This window comes from Hippocampus guttulatus, chromosome 9 (genome assembly GCF_054856545.1).
Source record: "Hippocampus guttulatus isolate MCC_2025c chromosome 9, RoL_Hgut_1.0, whole genome shotgun sequence".
NCBI lineage: Eukaryota > Metazoa > Chordata > Actinopteri > Syngnathiformes > Syngnathidae > Hippocampus > Hippocampus guttulatus.
In genome coordinates, this window is record NC_141269.1 from 15,079,594 (window position 1) to 15,105,438 (window position 25,845).

Here is a 25,845-nt window from a genome sequence, read left to right on the forward strand (position 1 = left end):
GGCGGCCATGTCCGTGATATGCGCCTGTGTCAAGAAGCCTACACATTGCACGTTTGCTCCCACCTTGATCGATTTCCAATGAAAGTAGAGGTGCACTGGGGGGCCCGGTGATCCAGGGGTTAGCACGTCAACCTCACAGTGCAGAAGTGCAGGGTCCGATTCCAGCTCCAGCCTCCCTTCGTGGAGTTTTCATGTTCGCCCATGCCTGCGTGGGTTTTCTCTGGGCACTCCGGTTTCCTCCTACATTCCAAAAACGTGCTTGGAGGTTAATGGAGCACTCTAAATTGTCCCACGGTGTGAGTGTGAGCGCGGATGGTTGTTCGTCTCTGTGTGCCCTGCGATTGGCTGGCAACCGGTTCAGGGGGTCCCCCACTGCCCGGAGACAGCTGGGATAGGCTCCAGCACCCCGCGCGACCCTTGAGAGGATAAAGTGTTTCCAAAAATGGATGGATGAATAGAGGTGCACCGATCACGATTTTCTGGCCGCTCACAGATCCCTGATATTCCGATCCAGATTTTTTTTTCTCATCACCAGTAGCATACACCTTGAATATTTCAATCTTGTTTTATTGTAAAACATTGAGCAATACCCATGAAACAACATAAGCGGGTTGTTTTAACTGTATATGAAGTAGTTCTCTGGCTGAAAATGAAGAGACGCTATTTGTCATCTCACAGCAGAAGCGAACAGCGGCTGACTTTTTCAAACCTCTACGCAAGTTAGTCAAGAGCACAGCGGTCAGGTACACCTGACTGAGTCCATGCCAAAAAAAAAAGGTATACTGTATTACGAAAGTTTAAGGAAAAGGGTGACCAACTGACGGTAGTAAATTAAAGAGGCGTCACCGTGTGGCATGATACTGTACTATCATAACGGACTGTTAAAATGAATGCTGCAGTAATTGAGGAACTACATTACATTGAAGAACCCATGATTGCCAGCATGTTCTTTGACTACTGAAGCAGAAGGATCCCCTCTCTCTGAAAAATGGCTTGCAGGGCAACATTCCAATATAATGACCCCAAACACGCATCCGAAATTACGGCTACTCTGTTAAAGAGGCCAGACTGCCATCTCTGTGATGTCATAGAGGAGTGGAAGAGGTTTTCCATGGCAACGTGTGAAGCTCTGGTGAACTCCACGGCAAAGAGTTAATTAAAGCCGTGCTGGATAATGGTGGTCGCACAAAATACAGTATTGACGCTTTGGGCATTTTCCCTTATGAGTGTACTCACTTTTGTTGCCATGGGCTTAGCTATTGATAGCTATATTCTCATAAATTTTGAGGGAGCAATACATTTACTCGGTTATATAAGCAGTACATTGACTACTTTTCATTGTGTGAAAGTGTCATCCGATGAAAAGAAATAATTAAATATCTGCAGAAATATGAGCCATGTGCTCACTTGACTGTTCCTTGATGTTGTCAATTGGTATTGTCCTTTATTTTGCCACAAAGGAGAGGTGTGGCTATAGTTCCATCAGAAATCTGTCTAGCCCCCTTTTGCCCCCAAACTAGCAATTTATTTTTTGATGCATTTTATTCTGTTACAATGCAATTCCTGTGTCTATGTTTATGCTGCAGCTGTACGAGGGACATGAAGCGCTAGTGCTGGCTGCAACATTTTCCCCCAAATAATCTCCCAGTCTTCCATGGAGGTAAAGAAGAAGAATGCGATTTGAAAAATGAGCCTGGTCCAACTCCTGAAGGAGCGCCAGCTGCAGTTCATAAATGTGGAGGCTTTAAAATAGTGTGTAATAAGCAACGGGAAAACAGCAATGTGATGCGAGCGTACAATTTGGGCATTTCTGTCACCCATTTCTCTCCAGTAAAGTCATGAAAATCCTTTTTTTTTTCTCAGTTCCCCCACATATTGGGAGCCGCAGGGAGAAAAACAATCCTGGTGCTGTCTGCCGTGGCCTGATGTCTATCAGTATATTAAGCCCAAATTGCTCAATTACATGTCATGTTCTTTGTTTTTACCTTGTTTTGTGTTTATAAACACTTTTACTTTGCCACTTCCATGTAAAGTCCGCTTCTGGCTCCAAGTTATGTTCCTCGTGTCACAACTAAAATTGGCAAAAATGAAGAAGTACATATAGTGAAGTGGAAATTGTGCTGTCTGCACACACGTTTTACAATAATAACCATTGTAAATCACAAGGTCTAGGTCAATCTGCACTCCCAAGACCGGTTGCAGTCAGCGTGTGAGCAATGGTCATGCCCCTGTGGCGTGGCTAAGCTGATAAAAAGGAGGAGCAGCAAGAGATCTGTGGAGGACAAAGGGTCCCGTCCTGAGGCTTTCCACACCACTTATCAGCTGTGAGTGATTTGATCTGCTTCCTAACTTGACACGCTCCTCGCATGCAAGTTTAAGCTTACATCTGGCAATTTGCTTCAATAGACAAAACATGTCATTTGCTGATTAGCTGGAATATGTCAAGATTGGGCCACAAGCAATCACAAGTCACCATGAGGTAGAATACAGTAGTTCATGTATTGTTGCAGGCGGAGCTGGGGGCTTCAGGAAGAGTAGGCGTGCCCAGTACGCTTGAGAAACTGCTCTGTCAGACCTTTCTTTTTCCTGCCTTGAGTTTTGTTTGTGCATGTGCTAACTCATAGCTTGATGACTATTTGATTAAGCCTGCTGCTCAAGGATGATCGGATTTGAATTTTCTTTTTAATATTTAGACGATGGCATTGATTCTGGTTGCCTTTACGCTTGCTGCAATTCCAACAGCCTACTGCTATTCCGTTACTTTCCAAGACCTGAGTGGGGCTAATGGTAAGTATTGTCTCACCTGTCACAGACAGTTTTTAAAGTTCTTGATAAGACTTTTGTTTACCCTGACAGCGAACAGGACCTCCATTAAGTTCCTGGCATTTGGTGACTGGGGAGGTGTGCCTTACCCTCCTTATAGGACTGTGGTACAAAAGGCCACTGCTCATGAAATGAATAAAGTAGCAGAGCAGATGGGAGCTGACTTTGTTTTGGCCCTTGGTGATAACTTCTACTTCAAAGGTGTGGACAGAGTGGATTCTCCGAGATTTAAGGTCAGCCCAAGAGACGTCTAATACTCTGACAACTGTTCATCGTATTTGAAAATGTTCTGATTGGTTGTCATCTGAATTGGAAAAAAAAAAAAAAACAGGACACCTTTGAGGCTGTGTACACAGGAAAGTCCCTCAATGTCCCCTGGTATGTTCTAGCTGGCAATCATGACCATGCAGGAAATGTCAATGCCCAGATTGAATATTCAAAGAAATCTACAAGATGGTAAGAAAAAAGATTTGTCTTCAGGCTACAAATGTTCCGTTCATTTTAAAGGTTCAATGATCCTTTGTGAATATACATAGAGCAAAGAATGAAACTCAATGTGTGAAATTTCAGGTGGTTTATTAAAACAACATTTTAAAAAAACAATTTGCAGCAGAATATGAACTACTTGGACTTATCTTATTAGTCATACTACATTTATTATGTGGATAAAAAAACAGCCCTTATAGCAAATGATATTTTATTTGTATGCTTTGGCAATACAAAATCTTCACTGTACGTTACATCTTGTGAAGTGACTGAAATTTCAATTTAATGGTCCCAGGTTCCGGTAGAGAGTTTCCAACCGACTTGCCACGTAAAATTTGTATAAATCCAACAGAAATGTTCCATCCCGTTGCACCCTGAGTGCTGTCTGTATAAACGGTGTGTATAAAAAAAAAAGTGATTAATAATCAGGAAAAACTACAGTAGCCCTCTGTCTGATGTTTACGTAGACTTGAAATGTCTGCGTGAATAGCAAATAGAGTGCTGACAAAAAAAATGTGAGAAACGTATTTTTGTGGTGAACTTATTTGACTTGTTCGACTGTTTTTCTTAGCCTGATTTGAATGTAGCCCCTCCGAGTCGCGCGTCACGAGCCATACCCCTTACATGTACACGACGGGCAATGTACGTATTATGCACTGGAAGGAAGCTAACAGTAGCCACGGCGGCTCAGTTGAAAACATTACTTATCCGTAATAGTGATACTGTAACACAGATGTTATCATTTTGAAGTTTAATTTCAAGTAAAAGTTCTTAATGACTTAGCCCATCTGTTCATTCTCAAAATCAAATGTGGTCCTTGAGCACAAAGATTTGCCCACCACTGGTTTAAGCGCTGCCCTAAAGTGGTTTACTCTATCAACGGAAAAGTGGTTGGTGATTGTAAGGGTTGCTGTTTTTTGTTGTGTATTAGGAACTTCCCTTCCTACTACTATGAGCTGGACTTCCGCATCCCGAACACAGACAAGACGCTGACCATCATCATGCTTGACACCGTGATGCTGTGTGGCAACTCTCTCGATTTTGTGAATGAGAAGCTCAAAGGCCCCTTGAGTGTAGAGGATGCAAACCGCCAGCTGACATGGCTGGAGAAAAGAATGGCTCAGTCCAAGGCCAATTTTCTCCTGGTGGCCGGTCACTACCCGGTGTGGTCGGTGTCCGAACACGGGCCCACACATTGTCTCCTGCAGGGCGTTCGCCCCCTCCTGCTGAAATACAACGCCACTGCCTACTTTTGCGGCCATGACCACAATCTGCAGGTAACTCCTGTCAAATGGATTTAAATGACATGCTTAATCTCAAACCCATAACCTCCGTTGCAGTACATTGAGGAGTCTGGGGTGGGCTACGTAGTGAGCGGCGCTGGAAACTTCCTGGACCCGGATATCCGCCACTGGAACCATGTCCCCAAAGGTTCCGTCAAGTTTTTCACTGGCCAGGCGTCCACGCTCGGTGGCTTTGTTCATGCAGAAGTCACACAGAACAAGATGATGCTCACCTTCTACCAGGCTAAAGGCACTTCTCTCTATCGCACAGTGCTCTCACCAAGGAATGGCTATAGATGACAAAGGACCTTTGCATCCAAATTCTGCATGTTTTTAATCTCTCTCTCTCTCTCTCTCTCTCTCTCTCTCTCTCTCTCTCTCCCTCTCTCTCTCTCTGTCTATCCTCTCTGACCTTTGCAATCTAATGTTATAGAAGGAATCAATTTTTTATATCTTGGTCTGAAGTTTTGAGGGGAACCCTGATGGGATCTGAAATAAATGGCCTTTGCGCTAAGACTGCAAGGGTTCTGTATGAATGAGCATTGTAACCGATTACAACTGATGAACTGTTTTCAATATAAACAAGTCTAAATTCTACTCTCAGCGTTGTTCATGAAAAACTGGAAAAAGATGACTCGCACTACTTGTCATGTGCTTTCTGGTGAAGAGAGTGGAAGATAATGGTGGATTGACCTTCTGCCATCGATTCAGGTGAGGATTTGTATAATGGAATCCTTGCATATGCTCAAGAAAAAAATGTATGTGTGAATTCTGACTGACAAGATAAACCAGTTGCTCTCAGGTGTATGGACTAGTCAGACTCAAGTCTTATTCTGCTATGTACATGGTTGTGTATGTCATTCCGGGCGTTATCTCAACAGAGGTACAGGTAGCTCTTACCCCCTTTTCCCCTCCCCAATTTCACTCTTCGGATAAATCTGAGAATGAAAAATGAGTAAATGACGATCACGTAATTTTCCATCAGTTTTCAGTTTGTTGAACAGTTAAGTATTTGTAATTCCCTCCTCATGTTGTACTGCATGTTTACTTGGTGCTAATCAAATTGATGTATGTTGAAAGATGCTAAATTGGGATGAGCAGTAAGGCTTGTTTAGCACCCATGCGTTTGCTGTATTGATATTTTGTCTCAAAGCATTACAGCACTTCAGTCAGACTAGGAAGGTGGGTCTCTACTTAATAGTTGCACTTGCAGACAGACCACACACCCTTTGGCAAAATGCCTTTTCTTTTGCCCTCCCTTTTATGTAAATAAATATAATCATTGTGAAAATAAAATGTGATCTTGTTACTGTGTGCTTAAATGTCCAACACTCTAAAATAAGGGATATTCGCCTTTGGGGTAAAGTTTCAGGAGGAACTTGCATTACGACCTTTACAAGTGAACTTAATATGACCTCGTTTAAATTTCAGAAAGCAAATGTACCAGTGTCAGCGCTCCTGGATGTTTTGCACAATTTGCTGTTTGCTAACAAAACCGATCCATGAATTGACCAATACATTCAGAAGGACATCCACTTCCATACACTTCTGTGACTCTTCCAGTCTCACTCTATCACAGCCTGCTATGTTGCGATACTAAGCTCAGTGACTACTTCCTTCTGAAAACATCCTGTTTGACCCGTGGGAACGTCGAGCTAATTGTTAACCATTTTTTAGGTGTTGTTTTGGTTTCAGGATGTCAAAATGCAACCAGCACAATGGTCTGTTCAAATAGTAATTGTTATTGTAGCAGGAAGTGGGTTGGTCGAGTCATGAAACAAACACCTTGGAGGAGAACAGTAAATAAACATTGAGCAGTTGGACGTTAGCACACAAAAGTTTACAACAAGTTAAATTAGTTGACCGGTTAATATTCCAGTATATTTTAGGTTCATCCTGAAATTTCACCCGAAAGCCGAATATTCCGAACTTTTTGTGCTTACCGAAGAGTGTATAGTAAAAAAAATAAATTAAGCAAAATTTAATGTCACTAGATGCATTGTGCAGGTTATCAGAAAGTAGCTTGACCGTTGACTAAAAAAAATAAATAAATCATATTTCACAAAACAATCCATATTGGACATCACACCCCGCAGTGTGTACATAGCTTAAGGCTAGGATCTCTTACATGATCTCTGCTCGCCTCCACATGACATGCCAGATGAGGATTGGGCAGATTGGCAGAGATTTAAAGGATAAATTTAATCCACCAATTGCTCTTCCCCTAAGGGACAGCAGGATGCATTTATAGCACAAGGTGTTTTACCCTCCTTTCCTTTGTTGACACTTGAAAATTGTATTTGAGAATTTGCAGTTATTTCATTTATGAAAAATGATCAATTTCACCAGTAGCAAATGTTATGTTGATATTTCCGTGTCTTCCCCGTCTTGAAGTCATTGTTGAACAATCCGATCAGCGTGGGTACAAGCCTGCCAGGGTTAGCCAGAAATCGGGTTAAGCTGTCAAGTGTGACTAATGGACAGGTGAGAACCACTTAATCCCCCGCTGATGTCAAGCCACGACTACACAGTAGATGCCTCGTGAAAGTCACTGCTGAGCACGCACTTTTTTCTCACGTCATTCCTTGTCTGCATTCACCTTTGCTGAGGTTGTAAATGTGATGTGGGCTTTGCTGGCCCTGACAGTTCACCATTGTACACAATTTAGAATACATTTTAATCGTTGGGGGTTCGAGACCTCTGTTTGACTTTCAACCAGTCCAAGGTGTTGTCTGCCTTTCAGCCAAAGTTAGCAACAAGATGAGCTGCCTAGAGGATGGATAGAAGGATAATATGATGATCACAAACTTAAGAAGCCAGCATTCAGCACGACTCAAACACGTCTGTGTTATATTCTCTTGTTAACGTCATGTTATGAAAGAAAAACAACAATGGTTAACTGGTTCAGCATATGGAACACATAACAGTCTAGGCCAGTGGTTCTTAACCTTGTTAGAGGTACCGAACCCAACCAGTTCATATGCACTTTCACCAAACGCTTCATTAGTGGAAAAAAATATATATATTTTTTTACCAATTCAAGACATTAAATAAACAACACATTTATTAAAACCAGAAAAAAATTAATACAATTACATGGGATAAGTATAGTTTTTTTAAAAATTGTACGATCACGACAGTCACACGGTGACTACTGAGCGAACTAAATTTCCCGCAGTCCTGATTGGACAAGCAAAGTAATGCAATCATCTGCAGCCAGCGATGGCCAAGCAGGCATGTCATAACTAATTGACATCTTGAGTCGGGTGTGTCTTAACCTCCATGGCACAGGGTCCGTCGAACCCCTGAGACCGACCGACTCACCAAACACAGAGGATTCAATCAAACCAGGGTTAAGAAACACTGGTCTAGGCTCTGCACAGTTGCAAATAAACAACATGAGTGGAGTCCTGGCACAAATTCCTGTCAGTCTTATGACTTGTAGCTTTGCGCTGTCAGGGGTCACTGACTTCCTATGTTTGGCAAAGTTTCAGTATCTGTCCTGTTTTAATTCCACAGCTCAAAAGTAATGAAACGGTGCCATATTAAGGCTAAACTGTTCTTCTAATCGTCTCTTCCTAATCTCTATATCCCTCACTTAATGTAGACACCCATGTTGGTGCCGCGAGCAGTGTGACCTTGACAACTATTTATTCCACTGATGAAACAAGACTGGCAACCTGAAAGCATTGTTTTATTCATTGTTAGCTTGCCAGCAGTCCTCCACACACTTGGCTGACCGACACATAATAATGGTCATGTGGGGTCCGGTAAGTTTGTGCTGTTCTGTGCTTCTCCCTTCACATACACTGTAAAAAAACAATTTTGGGGATTGGTAAAAATTATCCATGAAAATTATGGAAACATTTACCTGATAATTTTACGCAGTAACTGGATTCTAAAATAAAGGGTAACCTACGCGACCGATTAAAAATCAGTAACTCGGAAAAAAAATGTTCAATTATTCCTACACTTCTCCCTGTGCCTGCGTGGGTTTTGTCCGGTGTTGAGGAGAGTCAGCTTTTCGTTTGCTCCTTGCTCTCCTTGGACACAAGTCCTTTTATACCTCTGTAAGGTGGAATAAAGACCAAACACCACGTCGTACTTTTTCAGTTTATCACAGCACAGCACAAATCGATTTGGGCTTCCGAGAGTTTCAGATTTCTTTCGGAAGCCCCAAAGAAACACATTCATGAGATTATATAGAGACAATATGATAATGAGAGGCGGGGAGGTACGCCTCTCATGCAAATCCCTGAAACAAAGAAAGTAACATGTCATCTAACCCGGCGTGGCTGGAAGAAGTTGGGAGCGGTGGGGTTCGAGGGCACTAAAGGTGATTGTAAACACAGCGAGCAGAAAATACCTTTAACAGCATTCTACATTGTTTCTCTCAAGTGCCTGAACAAACACAACTAGCAGAGAGGAACAACACCATAACCATTAAACCTACCTAAGCAAAAACTAGAGACAAAGAAGGTCAAGCAAAGTTCGACCTTGAAATGATGACGAAGTATAGACCACTGCTGTTGGTCACAGATCTTGAGATTAGGGTTCCTCTTTGAGGGCACTTGACAGCCTTCAGGGATTTATACGAGGTGGTGGAGGCAGGAAAACCCTCGGGGGCTGTTAATTAACCAAGTGAAAATAGGACCTAAACTTCACACTACATTCTTTGTTTTAAGTACTTCAGCAGATGTTCAGGACAGAGACTAGTGTCAATAGTTCTCATAGCAAGATGAAATTCCTCAACAATGTTCTACTACTACTTCTTGCGGAATATTTCCTTAACACCGGGTACTCCGGTTTTCTCCCTCATCCCAAAAACATGCATGGTCGACTGATTGGACACTGAATTGTCCATTGGTGTGCAATTTTGAGAAAGAATTGCAGTTATGATCTAAATAAAGCGGTGAGCTGTTTTCTGGGGCAAATATTTTCCGGTCGACAGACAAGCTGTCTTTTGTCCAATTTATCCTCCAGCAGAACACAATAAGGTGCCAATATGATCCTCGGAAAAATGAAAAAATCCTCAGTGTCTCTGTATTCCGGGGCTCTTGATGTGGTTTGCAAGGAGCTAACACGCTATCACCGCTTAATTGCCAAAAAGCAGTCTTTCTCAACCGCTGTCATTCTGGGACCCGCATTTTACTTTCGTTGCATATTGCGACCCACTTTCGTAGACGTTATGGAGAATAAAAAACACCCTTTTGTTTCAAATTAGCCTCTGACAACACATGCATACAAAAACATATATTAAACTTGCAAAAGCTTTTTAAAATTAGTTTGGTGCACTGCAAAAGAATATCGCTTGCCATCTCTACTCATGCTCTGTTCAACCTTTCAAAAATAATCGAACACTCTCTCCAGTACAGTATTTGGGATTTTATGGAGATGAAGCCTTCTCCTCCCGATGGGCATTCATTATAAAGGAAAAGCTTAACATCACTTAATGCCACAAAACTGCTGTTAATCATCAAATCAAAAATCTTGAGGCGATCATCATTAGAGGTTGAAGTAGGCATAAGTACAAATGTCCACATCCATTTTGACTGATCACAGTTTTCTGATATGAAGCAACGGTAATCTTTTTTACACTTTCATAAAGTGTTTTAGACTGTCCCAAAAATTGAAAATAAGAATACACGAATACACCCAAAATAGGCCTGCGACCCAGTTTTTGGTCTCGACCCACCAGTTGGAAATCACTGAGATAAACAGTGTAGTTGATGGACAGTCACAAAAAGGCTCCAGCATCGCAGAAAAGGCTGGAAAGACATTCCGTCAGGCATCACTCTCTTTTGGGATTGGCTGATTGTAGGACGGGCTGCCACTAGAAAGGCTAGTGGGAAAGAAGGAGGGTATGTATGGAATGACCCCCATGAGCGGGCTGGTCAATGGCGTCTCTGAAGAAGGTGTCATGGGGATGATGACGTCATCCTGGTCCCACACGTGGAAGGCGTTGGGGTGTGAGTGGACGAGGGCAGGAGGCATTTGGAGAGGGCTGACCCCCTCTGTCACGCCATCTTTTTTCACTTCCTCATCGACTGGACCCAGCAAACAGTCTGTGGATCGATGGCAAATGGCAGGTGATGAAAGATAACCATGATTGGCACTGAATATTAAATAGTGGATCCGCTATCTACGGTTTACTGAATTTAATGTGAGTCGTAGTAGGCCACCAAAACGTCTTGTATTCTCATCCTTTCAAGTGGTAAGGACCACAAAAGAAATGAAAGAAAATACTAAACACGAACGGAGATCTCAGGGTACAATGGCAGTGTGGCATACTTTTAGTGGAATGCAGAATTATATATTTGACTGTAGAAAAAAGGTTAAATATCCATTCATCCATCCATTTTTCTACACCCCTTATTTTGCTCAGGTTAGTAATAATAATAATAATAATACATTTGATTTATAAGCGCCTTTCAAGACACCCAAGGACACTTTACAATAACAAAAAACACAAAACAATACAGGTTGAGCAGCGGCAGCCAAAACGCGCCAGCGCTCACTCAACCCGGAAGGCAGAAAGAAACCACAAGGGAGGGAGAGGGGGAGAAAAAAATCCACGCTCATGCGTAGTTAGGCATTTTTTAAAAAATCTGGAGCCAATTGCAGCTGATTTTAAGCAAAAGTCAGATTACAACCTGGACTGGTCTTCAGTCAACCACAGGCCCCATATATGATGTTGGAAGTAATGACGTACAGTAACTCATTTAATGTACTTGGACAGATTATTTGTGTACATGTACACGAGTATTTCTTTTTCTGATGACTTTTAGTCCCTAAATTTCAAAATAAGTATCTTTACTTTTTACTTCTTCTTTTTTGTCACAATAGGCTTGTGATTTTTTTCAATCTTCACCGATGATGACATAATGTTAAACAGACTTTGAGTAGACATACCGTCCTGACTACCAGTAGTTCAAATTTGTCCTCTGTAGAGAACATGTGTAAACCTAAGTATCTCCGAACCAGTGCATCCAATTGCATTAACTCCTTTGTGCTCTAAAGAGGACATTCGGTGCTTTCCAATGATACCAAATTTGTAGGGGGTGGGGCTTTGTTACCTTGACTTCACAGTAGAGGAAAATGGTTTCCTTCAGTGCAAGCACTTTTTATGGCGAGGAGGAAAAGTAAGTGTTTAATACTTTTTATCAAATACATTTTGTCTTGAAATGCTGCTGGCATTTTATTGAAAGGCTCTTATGATCACGTTAAAGTCTTGTTTGAGTTAGTTTAAGTGTATTTGAGCCTCGTATTCAAGTGTTTAAAAAATGTCCTCTGTAGTGGACATTTGAAGTTATATCGTCCATTTAGCTTTTTTTTCCCCAAATAATAATAATAATAATACATTTTATTTATAAGCACCTTTCAAGAAACCCAAGGACACTTTACAATAACAAAAAACACAAAACAATACGGGTTGAGCAGCGGCAGCCAAAACGCGCCAGCGTTCACTCAACCCGAAAGTCAGAAAGAAACAAGGCAGGGAGAGGGGGAGAAAAAACCCCACGCTTGAACTATCCTCCTTTTGAGGATAATTTGAGTTAGGCAAATGACAAGAAAGAGAGTCATTCTCAGAAGCAGAGGGAATTTTACTGTGCATTGTTGATGGAAACTCAGACATTGAGTTATCTGATGAAGATAAGATGCTGCCATGACACACCATAACTGGACCGCGGTGGATTATTTTAAGCAATACATTGATGACTCTGTGTTTGAAGAAATGGCCCTTTACACAAGTCAGCATGAAGTACTTGTGTCTGGAGCAACGTTAAATACCACACCTGAAGAACTGAAGACATTCTTTGGGAATTCTATTTACATGTGCTGTCTAGAATATACAAACATTCAAATGTATTGGGCCTGAAGTACTAGAGTAGAAACGGTGGCAGAATCCATGACCAGAAATTAGTTTTACAAATTGAGAAACTCCATCAAGCTCGTCAACGACCTTGATGTTTCAGATGAAGAAAAAACAAGTGATCTCTTGTGGAGAATCAGGCCCCTCTTGAGCAAAAGTAAGGCAAGGATGTCTGAGTCTGCCAAGAACAAGAAAATTGTGCATTGATGAGCAAATGGTTCCTTTTACTGGTCGATGCCCAGTGCGCCAGTATGTACTGGGCAAACCAAACCCAACTGGACTGAAGGTATTTGTCTTGGCTGCACCAACTGGTCTCGTTTTGGATTTTGTGGTCTACCAAGGCAAGACAAGGTTCACAGCCACAGGAGGAAAGGGCTCCGGGGAACAAGCTGTTCTTCAATTGACAGAGTCTGTTCCCCAAGGCACCCACCTGTTCTTTGATGGGTACTTTACAACAATCAGCCTCCTCGACACCCTGGTGACAAAAGGACTGACAGCGACTGGAATCCTCATGAATAACAGGGTTCCAAAGGACTGCAAGATCATAGGCGATAAGCTTTTCTTTTGTGTTTCTAAGAAAGGGAATTGCTTTTTGAAGTATAAGACCAAATAAGCATAATAGAAGCAAAAGTGAAACAAAAGAAAAGAGATGATGGGCAGTTATGTTTATGTTGAACACTTTGTCAAGTTGACTTTTTGATATTTTTGTTAGACGAACTGTTTCACAATGAAGTTCCGTTTCCCCTGTATTGGGTTCCGATGTCCACTGTAGAAGACACATCAAAGCTTAAAAACAAAAATAAAAATTTCAAAAATTTCTTTTGCAGTATTCCAATTACTTCACATAGATTGGGGAATTTTAAAATAAATGTGATTGGACAACATTTTTTTTCCTGGTAGTCAGGAGGTTCAGTAAAATACACCGCAGTGGAGATTTTGCTTGACTGATTTATTGGGATCTTGAGGACAAAGGCAGGAAAAAAAAACCCAGGAAAAACAGCAGCATGGGGAACAGGAACCAGCATTAACAGTAACGACAAAAAAATTCAGTGACGCAAGATATTCTTCATCTGTGACCTTATTGAAGACAATTGTTTGATGCTGAAACAATTTTGTTGTGTTAATTTTTTACGCTCACGCGGAACCCGTCATCAGTTGTCTTTTTTTTCCTTGTCACTATGCGCTAGTAAACACTATGCAACTGATTACAAGTCACAAACTATTTTGTGCACAGAATTTTTGTTGTTGTTGTTGTTGTTGTGCCAGGTTACCAAAAAAAAAAAAGTTTTGTACATACCTGTCATTGAAAGTAAAAATGTACGTGTACTTTTGCACTTAATTAGATTTCAGGGTGTACTTTCTTCTTTTTATTTATTTATTTATTTAAACTAAAGTAAATGATTTAAATAAATACATATATAGATAGTCCTTTAATTACTTTGATTTATTTCTTCTCAACTGCTCAGTGATGCGAACCTTACTACAATACTACCTTACTACAATATCAGGATGTACAATGGCTTATCATTAAGAGGAACCCAAAATAACAGTTTTGTCCCCTTGATATTTGCTTCTTAGAGGCAGGAGAAAACAAAACAAGCAAACAAAAACTTTTGCACCAGGCCCAAACAGTTACGTTGGAGTCCAACACGGACGGAGGTGCTTAAAACTAAACTGGATGTCATTGTGAGAATTTTCGGAAATTGGGTGAGGTATATTACCTGTGATATCCAGCAGGAGGTCTTTGATGAGATGGCCCACAATAGCATAAGCCACAGCGACCACAACCACAGCGGCAACAAACACGTAAAAAACTGATTTGGGTAGCTGGATGAGGTCCCTTGAAGGAGGCTTGTATTCCTCATACAGTGGGTCCACATTCTGGACCAAATATTGGAAGGAATGTCTCTCTTCTTCTTCTGTATTGTGAAAGCTGTCCATATTCCCAGAGTGTCCCAGAGGCGTTGAAGTCCTTCAACAAATTCCAATTTAGTTTTACATGTGATGCATACCTGCCTTGAGGTGGATGTGGGTGGTGATGTGTGGTTTCAAATGTTAGTCAAGGTTGAAATCCAACATAGCAAAATTAAACCCACTTTTCCAAAATGTTTTTTTTTTTGCATCAATTGTTATTAGATGCTATTTTACAATATTTTTTCATTAATGCATTATCCTGTACCAAAAAGAATATACATTAGATATTCTTTTTCTGACTCGTGCGTTCTCTTCACTGGAATAATCCAAACTGCAGACTGTAAAACACACACTCGCACACACGCAAATGCGCGCGGGGCGCGCACACAGTGAGCGAGATTGAGAGGAAGGACGGGATTAGATTGCCAGTTAGCAAATCCCTCTCCCCTTTAACATTCCAGACGACACAGATTAGCCCACTTTATACATCACAGACAGAATGTGTCTGCATTGTGAACAAATCAGAAAATAATAATATGACTGTATCATACCTGTCAACTCATACGGTTTAGCCATAGTTCATACGGATTTTGTGGTGAATCTTACGTATATGGCCGTATCGCACAAATCATACGGATTCTGAAAATTTCCCCTAACAGGTAGTTCCGTTTGCTTTTGCCCAGAATGGTGCCAGTCTACTCGAATGCTTTCATTTCCGGTAACTTTCCAGTAAATCACGTGGTTCCTAGTCGAAAACAGCAGAGTATTAATTGCATACTATGGTTGTGTACAAGCAAATTCTACAAGGAAACAAATCTCCGAAAATCGCTTGCACCAGAAACACTGACAGCATTAATGCAGTGCAAAGTAATTATGAATGGATGCTGTAACTTCGAGCCGATGGGTCAGCATTTGGAGGTGGTGAAAAAAGTAACGCGGGAATACAACTCTGAACACAGTAATGCCACTAAGTAGAATGATGATTAGACATTAACCAGACGTTGTATTATGGAGATCTACATGTACAATAAATATCATTGAAAATTTCGTGGGTTTTTTTCTGCCGTTATTTTGACATATAAAATGCTTTGGTGTGTTATAAGGATTTTTTGCTCTTTATAAAGATTTTTTTGGTAGTTTATACAGGTTGGCGCTCCGAAAAGTTGACAGGTATGCTGTATATTAACGTCCACGCCGTCAATGAATGGAAACGAGTGCATTTTGAGTGCATATTTATGCTTTTATTAGAGCTGCAAAATACTTTTGGTGCCAGGAGCACCGCATTCTGTTGTTGCATGTTGTTTTGAGAGGGAAGAAATTTCATCTGTACTGTATGTTATGTTGCACATACAGTACATTTGACAAAAAAGTTATACTTGCTTACTTAACTTCAATGCATGGTTTGTGAAAGCGTACACTGCTTTTAGCCACACCACGCTGGCAGCGGCGCTGATAAACGAAAAACGATGACGTATGATCACCATTCCATACGGGCTACAGTTGTATTTTCCACGATGCCGGGCTACGGTGGCTTGTCGATCCTAAAACGTCGCTCGCATCCTGCATTTGGTGCGGGTCAGCAGTGCCTTGTATTCAGACCTACGGCGAACCGCACCGAGACGACCTCAAAATATGGGAACAGCGTGCGAAATGAACGCCGATACGCTCAAAGGTGGCAAATAGTGCAGGTTTGAGGTTTGACTACACTTTGATGAAATGTAGACAATGTGAAAACCAGTGTCTTTCCACGTAAAAAAACTCTGGCAAACATTGCTATCTACAGGCCAAAAAGTACAATTGCAATCTATTAATTAAATTGGAAGGCAAGAGTTGGACAGGGGCGAGACGATGAAAACGAATAACATTAATGGATTAATCTGTTGATTGTTTAATCGATCAATCAGTCAATAAATCCATGTTTTAATGTACATAATTTTATTTAAAAAAACAAACAGGAAATTATTTCAAATTGACAGTGCAGAAAATAAATTATTATTCAGTTACTGTTTTGTTCCGTAACATGTTGGAAAATAAGCATTGTGAGAATTGCTTTCTAAAATAAAAGCACAAGTTAAAGAATGAAAGACATTATGAATTATGAAAATAATTACTGATTAAAAAGCGTCTATTTCTCAATGCTTCCCCCCGGCAGGGCTGTATTTGTTTTTTAATTTTAGATTCATAGAATATATATCAAACTGCACATTGGGACCATGAACAGCTACAGCCTTGTATTAGGATCAGAAATAAAAGTTCTGGGGGTTTTTTCTTTTCTCAATGTAACCCCATATGATTCGTTAAAAATGTGTTTCGACGAAAGCAGCAGAAACGACTGGTATGTACATTGGAAGCTAGCACCCAAGTAATAATTTTGGATTCAGTGCCATTATAAACACGTAGGTATTAGCACTTGCGTGATAATCTTTAATTTCTTTATAGATTAATTGTATATGTTGTATGTTTCCACGTCAAACGTGTTCTTTCAGTAGTACACGTTTGAAACGAAAGCTTGAGCTATATAGCATATAGCATCCGATAGTCCAGAAACATACTTTGAACTGCAAAGGAGCACGACAGTCTGAGGAACCAGAATGGACTTTTTCTTTGAAGAAACACCCATCTCCCATTCCAACCAGAACAAAGAACGCGATGAGGACCCAGGAATGGTAGAATATCACGTTACATTTTTTTCGTTTAAATTATTATTCAAGTATCAGTAGTACAACTCGGTAGCCATGATTGAGTTGGACTGTAGACAGTGTTGCTGGTTTCATATCTTCGTAGCTGTGCAGTCACTGTCTCTGGTAACTACAGGTCGAAGACCCACAGGCCTGTTTGAGCAGGGATGACACCGACGAGACTTCCAGGTACTGTACTGTACAGGCACCTTTCAGCTCCGCTCAGTTAGGAATCGTTCAGTCATTCCCAAGTCCCCAATTATTATATTGGGATATTGGTAAATGAAAAATACTCTGTTCAGAATTACACCCATCACCACTAGATGTTGCCCTATTTTTAGCGAGCTATTTTGTAGTGCTGTTATGGTATTACAGTAGCTGTCTCCTATATAGTGCCCTCTGTGTAGCCAGGAATTGCTGGTGAAATATAGACAGTGTGAAAGGCATATCACAGATTTTGATCAGTGATTGCAGATGAAGACCCACCTTGAATTTTTATGCGTCAGATTTCTTTCCAACCTGCTTATTTTACATGAACGCTAATTTTAACGACCCAATTTCTACAGTTTTTCAAAAAATTTAAAGTCAAGCTCTTCAAGTCATTTGAGTTGCTAGGTCAGAATAGAGAAGGAATTTGTGGAGAGTTGTTTAACATTTGTAGATAAAATTCCAGTTGTGTTCCGCTTTACTTTACCTTTGATTTGCATGTTGATTCCACAATTTAAGGAACTTTGTAACTTAAATGGTGTGTTTCATTGTGCCTTAGCCATCTGAGTATACTTATCCACTAAACTCAATGAATTTCAAATTAACAAAGGGAAAACCTTTTACTGGAAGTGTATTTACTGTACATCAATGAAAAAAAGAACTTCTATGCCACCGTCTGCTCTGCTGTTAAGAAGAGCTGCATTTTTAAAGTTGTGCGTTTTGCTTTGTGGAATCATATACATATAAAAAAGATGGATAAACAAAAGGGGACATGCCCTCACCTACGGCAAAAAATATCTTCTGTGTACTTAGCCTCATTGAGTCTCTGATTGCTGTTGTACCGGTAGTTGCAGCCCCAACGACATCAGCAGAAGAGTGCAGGAGCTGGTCGAGAAGATTCACGACCGCCGCACCAGTGACCAAAAAGAAATTGAAAGCTTTCAGCAGAGTCTTGTAGAAAAGGTAGCCCTTTTTAAATAATAATAATGTCCACAGCTTTTGTAGTTGACCTGCAAACCTAATGAGAACCCCGCCCCTGCGGCCTGCCAAAGGTGACGGAGGTGTGCCAGCAAATGAAGCAGGACTTGTACAAGGTCTATGAAGAGAACAGCAGCGACATGCATGTGAAGCTGCTGGAGTTGACCGATGTGCTAGAGATGTGCACCAAGCTCCACAGGGAGCTCCTGGAAGCCAGCCAAGTGCTGGCCAGCCTTCAAGATGGCCTCGCTGTCAGCGGCACAGCAGAACCTGTGACAGACTAGATTGCATTCAAGTTCACAGAGTCGAGTTCTTTCCTCCACTTTTCAGAGGTTATCATTTACTGATGGCATCATAGACTTGGAACAATAGTTTGGATTTCAGTCTTTAAGTCAAAGAGCACACAAAGCTTGTTTGCCCTATTTGCAGTTTCTATTTCATTAAAAGTATTGTGTAAGCAGTTCCGTTGCGTTCAAAGAGTAACGTTGACACCATTGAGGAGACCAGTTTCAATGGTTTTCATGTGGAACATCTCAACGACCCTCATTGTGCATTATTTAAAGTTGTATTAAAACAACACAAAAGCAGCTCTTAATTTACAGTGTGACATTATTTTTGTACAGTTATAGAGTATACACTTCCTTGTTGTCCATTTCCATTCAGGTATCATTTCATCAGATGTGAGGCCATCAGCGTTTGACATCTTATTCTTTGCAGTTTCTCTAATCCGTTTTACATGGCTCACTAATTGACATTGGAGCAGCGTTGCGATATTGCTGCCCCTCAAGAGGTTTTGACCATCTGCAGTTCAAGGCCAGTTTAAGAAGCTTGTTGGCTGTCACACTGCTCCAGTGCACAGACTAGTTTATAGTACCCAAGGCACTTTTCTCATCAGGATCTGTTCTTGACCAACTGTGCAGAGGAAGGCCTGCTACTACCACCCACCACCCTAGTCACTTTTTGGACACTCTATTTGTAATATTATCCCACAAACCAAAGCAATTGCTAAGATGGCCATAAAGGCCTGTAGTTTACACACCCAAAAATCCTCTGAAAACTTTACTTTTCAACTGTAAACGATTGGAGTCCAGTAATAGCTCTGCCCAGGATCAAGGCGTGGATGTCATGGGTTCCTGGCAAAAGACAAAGCAGAATTCCACTCCAATGTTTTTCACAGCAGAGCATAAGCATGCAGTCCAAAAACACACTGCTGATCTCGAGCAACGGATGGGCATCGCTGCAGTTAATACGATAGTACGGTCCCAAATTTCCTCATCATGGCTGTGGGCGGGCTTGTTTAATCAACCCCAGAAAGCAACATGTGTACATATAATGTCAAGTGAAACGACTGGCGAAATGGAAGACTGGGCAGAATAATGTGAAGCCGCTCGGCATCATGGAGCAAAATGCTGTTTAGCTGCCTCGGCAAGAAGTGGACCGCTCATCCCCACAAGGTAAAGTGACCATCATTCATCATACAACCTGCTTTTTCTTTCTGAGGGAAAGAGGATCCATCCATTTGAGGAACATGTATGCGCTACTTAACGGAGCCACTTTGTATGTGGTGTTATTAATTAGTGACTCACCTTCGTAGGTGTTCACAGCCTCTAGGTTCAGGACATGACGGATGATGTGGTATTCATCAGCAATTCCGTTGCCTCCCAACATGTCCCGGGCTTGTCTTGCAACATCTAAAGCTTTGCCACAGCTATTCCTCTTCAGCATGGAAATCATTTCTGGAGCTGCTCTATTCAGACAAGAACAAGAGCATCATTGGAAAGAGCCTTCAAAAAATAGCTTGACGTATGATCAAGTACTTACTTCTTGTCATCAATAAGTCTTCCCAAGGATAAACACGACTGCAGGCCAATGGTGATCTCTGTCAACATGTCAGCCATCTTCTTCTGCATCAGCTGATTCCTCGCCAGTGGCACCCCAAACTGTATTCTGATTGCAGCACAGAAATATTTCCCATTCTAATAACGCTAAGAGTGATGAAAGACAAAAAAGGCCTATGAATTTGTCTATCAAATCGTACCACTTTGGAATACAGTTTTCAGCCTTAGCTGTGGTTTCAAGAAACATAACAGACAACAATAAGCAGAAAAAATTATTCAACTACAAATGCTCAAAAACAATACAATACATCCTGATTTATGTATTGTATTATATGTTATATATTATATATATTATCCTGTCCCATGTAAATCCGTTTCAATTCCAAGCGGCGACTCTCAGTTCCAAATACGCATCGGTGGTCTGTGCCGACGCTCTTCTCTCCTCATCCTCAACTTCAGCAGCCAGCCATCCAGCCTCACCAAAGCAGACTGTCCAACAGCGCCGACATCTCCACTGAACAAAACGGGGCTGTGAAAAGTGCAGCCCATTGCCGGCGCAAAAAACAAGCCCCCCCCGGCTGTCCAGCACCGACAGGCAAATGGTGCCGACATTCCTCCCAATTAAAATCAGTGCTGGTACACGCATGCTGCCGAGAAGGAGCAACCACCAAGCACAGATTCTTCTCCTTTGACGAATGTCGTGGCCAAAAAACGTTGAAAGCAATCCACATCAGGTCCACATGACGTCACACCATGTGACAAAACAAACAAACAAAAAAAATCAACAAAAAAAAGAAAGGCTCTTGAAGAGCACTTGCTGACGGCTGCCTACTTGGGCGCCATCTTGGGGGAAAAAAACTGCAGGAACCACACTAAAATGCCTGTTTAGTACACTACAGTCTATAGAGTGGAACCAGTGCGGGAAATGAACAGAACTAGCCTGAGGGGTTTTAAAAACTGCAGTTCTGAAGTGTATTTCTTTTCTTTTTTAAAGGCTAATGGAAATTTTGATTAACTGGTAACTTTAGAAAGTCACCAGCCAGATTGGCTGGTGTTCAAAAGTGTTAATTTAGAATCCTGTTTATAAACACACACAAAATATCTCCAGTGGACTCCACTGACAAATGACTGATACTAGAGAGAGTCTTTCAAGGGAACCAACGCTGTTTAGCATTACGATCAATTTCGAAGGTTAAATGAATGTCATTCAAGTGGAATGCGTAAACTACAAGTACCGTAGTTATTGTGCACATGGAGGGGCAGCAAGTACCTGTCCAAAGTGTATTGTCTAGCTGCATGGAAACAGAATTCCGCCGCTCCAAGAGCTCCCCAGGCGATGCCATACCGAGCGTTGTTGAGGCAGCCGAAGGGACCCTGGTGACAAGGGCGCCCAACAAAGACGAATCGTCACTGGCTATTTCATTAGGAATTTCAATGCAATACGATCTTGATAAAGGCAATAGATTGTGGCGTTAACTGAGCATAGCATTGTGAAAAGAAAATGACATGAACTCCGTTTTGGAGATAACCTCACTTAGCAGATGAGAAGAAGTACTTACAGCAAGACCAGAGACATTTGGTAAAAGGTTCTCTTCAGGAACTTCCACTTCGTCCATTAAAATCATGCCAGTAGCGGAGGCCCTCAGAGAGAACTTGCCCTCAATCTTCGGAGTCGCCAAACCTTTCATTCCGCGCTCAAGGATGAAGCCGCGCACCTTGCCATCTTCGCACTTTGCCCAGACCACCGCGATGTCTGCAGCAGGGGAATTGGTGATCCTAACAAGAGGAGAGAGAATCCCTTTTGCAGTAACTACCCATTAGCATTGAAACGTTGCACAACATTCACACGAGGTCTCCTGTCAATCAATTCAGTGCATTCAGATCTTTATGAAGGCATGAGATTGTGTCATTGAGGACAGCCTTGTGAAACGAAATGTCCCAGCAACTGTTGCTAGATTCCACCACACAAATATCACATACAGTAAATTACCACTCGACGGCTGTATCAGCTCATGGTTTGAATAATAAGGCCAGCTGAATTCAAACTTTAGACTAACTTAAGAGGAAAAGACTGACTGCACTGACATGTCAAGCTATCGACATCCAACATGTCCACAATTCATTCATTCATTCATTCATTTTCCGAACCACTTGATCCTCACTAGGGTCGCGGGGGGTGCTGGAGCCTATCCCAGCTGTCTTCGGGCAGTAGGCGGGGGACACCCTGAACCGTTTGCCAGCCAATCTCAGGGCACACAGAGACGAACACATGGCCAAAATCACACCTAGGGACAATTTGGAGTGTTCAATCAGCCTGCCATGCATGTTTTTTGGAATGTGGGAGGAAACCGGAGGACCCGGAGAAAATCCACGCAGGCCCGGGGAAAACATGCAAACTCCACACAGGGAGGCCGGAGCTGGAATCGAACCCGGTACCTCTGCACTGTGAAGTCGACGTGCTAACCACTGGACTACCAGGCCGCCGTCCACAATTCATAGAAGCTAAAAATAAAATCTTGTATTGATCTCGTTTGATTATGCACGTGCAACTGCTGCGGCTGGTGAGTGTATGTCTCGATCAACCCACCAGGTTTTGGCTCCGCTGATAGAGAAGGTCCCACTGGATGGATTGTACGTGGCCTTGGTCTCCATACTGCTGGGATCGCTGCCGTGGTTCGGCTCGGTCAAGCCAAAACAGCCCAGGATTTCTCCACGAGCTGGAATATACACACACACACACGCAATACGCAGAGGTCAGAATAGTTTTATAATGCATGTTATTTATCCACACAATCCTTACCAAGCCTGGGTAGGTATTTCTCTTTCTGAGCTTCTGTGCCATATGCGTTGATGGGATGCATGACCAGTGAGGACTGTACGCTCATGACTGAGCGATAGCCGCTGTCCACCCTTTCAACCTCTCTGGCAATCAAGCCGTATGCCACATAACTTGTTCCCGCACAGCCGTAACCTGCAGAAGGAACAATGGAACGAATGTGGACAAAGGAACGAACGGGTACACGTGAGCTCGATCATTTTCTCTACCTTTAATAGTGGGGCCTAGGACGCCCAACTCTCCCATCTCGGAGACAATCTCGCGGTGGAAATCTGTAAAATGTTGGGAGAAATAGAAACAATCAGGTTAACGCTGATCGAATGATTGTGATGATGCTAAGAGGGACATAAGGAAAATTGAACAGTTGCTGATTTTGTAGGAGCGCCTGCCAGCCATCAAGTCTGAAATTGAACAACCAAGTCTTTAATCACAGAACCTAACAGATCATCTGATTTGCATAAGAAGCTCGGCATTTCTTCTTCCATGACAACAAAGCGATTTCCGCTGTTATGTTGAGAGGCAAACCACACATTCCGAGTGGATATAGAAATGAAACCACAAAGTATCATCACAAAGTTGTCTTTTTTCTTTTTTGCATATCAGAAATCACAATTTAGTAAATAGTACTTTTGGTTCAAATTCAGTGCAGTAATGGAACCAAAAAATGTTTAAAAAAAAAAGATGTCCGATCTGTTGTGCAAACCTGTACACATTTAATCGAAATTTAAAATGAAACATGAAATATTCATTCTTTTTTAGGGAAGCACAACTTCAACTCATAGTCTTCTTTTTATGAAATGAAGGGTGCAACTGTTCAGTGTTAACTGCTGAATTATTATGCTACCGCCAATGGCATTTCTTCTTGCTTTTGCCTTCTCTAAAAGCCTTTGGAGGCATTTTAAACGGTGACAAAAGTTTCTATAGCGCTACTTTTTTCCCTCCCCAACACTTCACTGACATACACGTTTGTAAGATTCCATTTCTGACAAGCACGACATTCTCCCAAAACCATATCGTAGCCATGACGTCAGCTAGCCAGAAGCTGAGCTGCACTGCATTTATTACTGTAGAGCGCATGGCAATACACTTCTTGTCCTGAATACGTTCTGTATGGGATGCCTAATTATCGGCCAAGCGTAATTACATCACTGTCTCCTGCATTTGATTTTTGAAAATTATTTGTGTGATAATTAATTTTGACCACAAGTGGCAAGATTTCACAGGGCACGTCAAATTCCAAGAGCCAGAGTTGATCTGCAGGCTTTGAGTTTAACAGTTGCACTATTGAAGTGACTTGCAGACAGGGGTGAGCCAACACGACGAGTGGTGACCAGCAGGCAGCATAGTAGTACAGTGTATCTTATAACTAGCTACTAATGTTCTACAGACAACAGGAATTGTTTTGTTTTTTGAGAAAATGCACATTTTGGATTCTTTTAGGATGTGTGTTTTTCCTCACGTTCATGTCTGTTGGCCATCACGATACGGGACATGAGTTTTTCTTGGCAGTAGTCACGGAACGAGTCCCGGATCATCACCTCCTCTTCTGTCAGCTGACCTTCCAAGTCCAGAGCGTCTCGCCAGTTGAATGGCACCTTGGCTGAGGGTCAAAACATATCCACAGACAGAGGTTATGTCACTGTCACACGTGGTAACAGAACATGTAATGAGCACGGTAGGTTAAACTTCAAATGTTACGTACTTACCTCTCTTGGCAGCCTTTCTGACTTCTTCAGCATCTATTGTTAACATATATAAATACCTCACCTTAAACGTGTCCAATGCATTTTTATTTTATTTTTTGCCAAGCATTTCTTCAATTCTTCGAAAAAGAGCCAACTTTACCATTAACTTTGAGGGGGGCAGTAGCAGTTGTACTGTGGGCTCGGCACACATTGACAGCTGCACATTTTGGGGTGCCGGACAGCAGACGAGTAACACTTCTCAAAGCCATACTGCGCCTAGTGAAAAACAAACTCATAGTCATCCAACCAGTGCATCCTGAGAAATTAAAATACAATCATCTCATTAGAAACGCACAAACGGTCTGAGGAAAGCATGCATGTGATAGGAAGCCTATTGTGTAAAGAGTGCTGTCAAGCGCAACTAAGTACTTTAAAAGTCTCCGTGCAACGATTTGAAGCGAATTCTGCTACTAATGTGACAGCGACTGTTCTCACTTTACCTGACCGTTTTCTTCTCGGCGCGTTTATCAGCTACAATGTTCTCATGAGTTTTTGTCCCAGACGCTTGTTGTTAAGTAATGGTTCGCTTTGTGTTACGTCACTCGCGCGTCACGTCCTTGGCAAAATGGAGGGCGTGGCTCTACGTCCTCGGTGCTCATTGGCTGTTTTTTGGTGCCCCTCCAGTAATTCAAAAAGCTAAATCTTTTCGGTCTTATTGCACCTGCTAGGAATGTTTGACTTTGACTTGTGGTTGTTTAATCAGACATCTGATCTTGGAAATTCGGGTGAAGAGAAGGGCGGAGCAGTCAGCCGATCACCACACGGTGGTGTGTTGGCTTCCATGGTGGGGGAATGTCCCAGTTCGGCCCGTCGGACCCCAACATAGTGTGATTGTCCGCTGGAAACATTTGGCAGAGTCCACTATCAGATGGAGTTTCAACTCGCACCTCCGGCAGGAGTTCCACCACGATCCAAAGGGAATGGATGAAGTCCGAGTGGGTCATTTACATACCTGTCAACCTCGGCTAATAGCTGCCCTCATAAATGATTACGATTCCCCTTACAAAGCAACAAAAACCCTTACGATAGTTTACCGCGCATGCGCACATCATGCTTTACCAATTGACCGTATGCAGCGATGAAAAAAAATAAACGATTGAGGATTACTTTTGCTGGTTTGTCTTGACAATCGTAGCGATCGACGACGGCGTTGTCGTTGGCTACCAGCAGGTAAGACGATCTGG

General features: G+C 41.9%; 4 protein-coding genes across 7 annotated transcripts; 2 read left to right on the top strand and 2 right to left on the bottom strand.

Moving 5' to 3' along the window:
• The first annotated feature begins 2,216 nt into the window (after window positions 1–2,216).
• acp5a (acid phosphatase 5a, tartrate resistant) lies at window positions 2,217–5,189 on the top strand. 2 transcript variants are annotated; one of them, XM_086121018.1, is made up of 6 exons: window positions 2,217–2,324; window positions 2,694–2,787; window positions 2,857–3,056; window positions 3,155–3,279; window positions 4,241–4,586; window positions 4,650–5,189. In XM_086121018.1, exons 2-6 carry the CDS (start codon window positions 2,697–2,699, stop codon window positions 4,890–4,892), a joined length of 1,005 nt encoding a protein of 334 aa, XP_085977144.1. In that variant the 5' UTR covers window positions 2,217–2,324; window positions 2,694–2,696; the 3' UTR covers window positions 4,893–5,189. The 2 variants fall into 2 exon arrangements, with proteins under 2 accessions (XP_085977144.1, XP_085977145.1); XM_086121019.1 differs by lacking the exon at window positions 2,217–2,324 and adding an exon at window positions 2,338–2,479.
• A 3,502-nt stretch (window positions 5,190–8,691) lies between these two features.
• LOC147200514 (uncharacterized) lies at window positions 8,692–15,081 on the bottom strand. The gene is made up of 2 exons (XM_086120182.1): window positions 14,187–15,081; window positions 8,692–10,657 (listed from the first exon to the last, which is right to left on the bottom strand). Exons 1-2 carry the CDS (start codon window positions 14,404–14,406, stop codon window positions 10,377–10,379), a joined length of 501 nt encoding a protein of 166 aa, XP_085976308.1. The 5' UTR covers window positions 14,407–15,081; the 3' UTR covers window positions 8,692–10,376.
• A 1,309-nt stretch (window positions 15,082–16,390) lies between these two features.
• Window positions 16,391–18,837, top strand: syce2 (synaptonemal complex central element protein 2). Its single transcript, XM_086120183.1, has 4 exons — window positions 16,391–17,045; window positions 17,194–17,246; window positions 18,113–18,227; window positions 18,317–18,837. The coding sequence occupies exons 1-4, from the start codon at window positions 16,971–16,973 to the stop codon at window positions 18,524–18,526; spliced, it is 453 nt and encodes a 150-aa protein (XP_085976309.1). The 5' UTR covers window positions 16,391–16,970; the 3' UTR covers window positions 18,527–18,837.
• LOC147200516 (glutaryl-CoA dehydrogenase, mitochondrial-like) lies at window positions 18,548–25,203 on the bottom strand. 3 transcript variants are annotated; one of them, XM_086120180.1, is made up of 12 exons: window positions 25,102–25,203; window positions 24,762–24,877; window positions 24,623–24,655; window positions 24,376–24,516; window positions 23,126–23,188; window positions 22,881–23,051; window positions 22,668–22,797; window positions 21,640–21,856; window positions 21,351–21,454; window positions 20,064–20,189; window positions 19,829–19,989; window positions 18,548–19,375 (listed from the first exon to the last, which is right to left on the bottom strand). In XM_086120180.1, exons 2-12 carry the CDS (start codon window positions 24,868–24,870, stop codon window positions 19,302–19,304), a joined length of 1,329 nt encoding a protein of 442 aa, XP_085976306.1. In that variant the 5' UTR covers window positions 24,871–24,877; window positions 25,102–25,203; the 3' UTR covers window positions 18,548–19,301. The 3 variants fall into 3 exon arrangements, with proteins under 3 accessions (XP_085976306.1, XP_085976307.1, XP_085976305.1); XM_086120181.1 differs by having other exon boundaries at window positions 24,762–24,871; window positions 25,102–25,189; XM_086120179.1 differs by having other exon boundaries at window positions 24,762–24,917; window positions 25,102–25,179.
• Window positions 25,204–25,845: the final 642 nt, after the last annotated feature.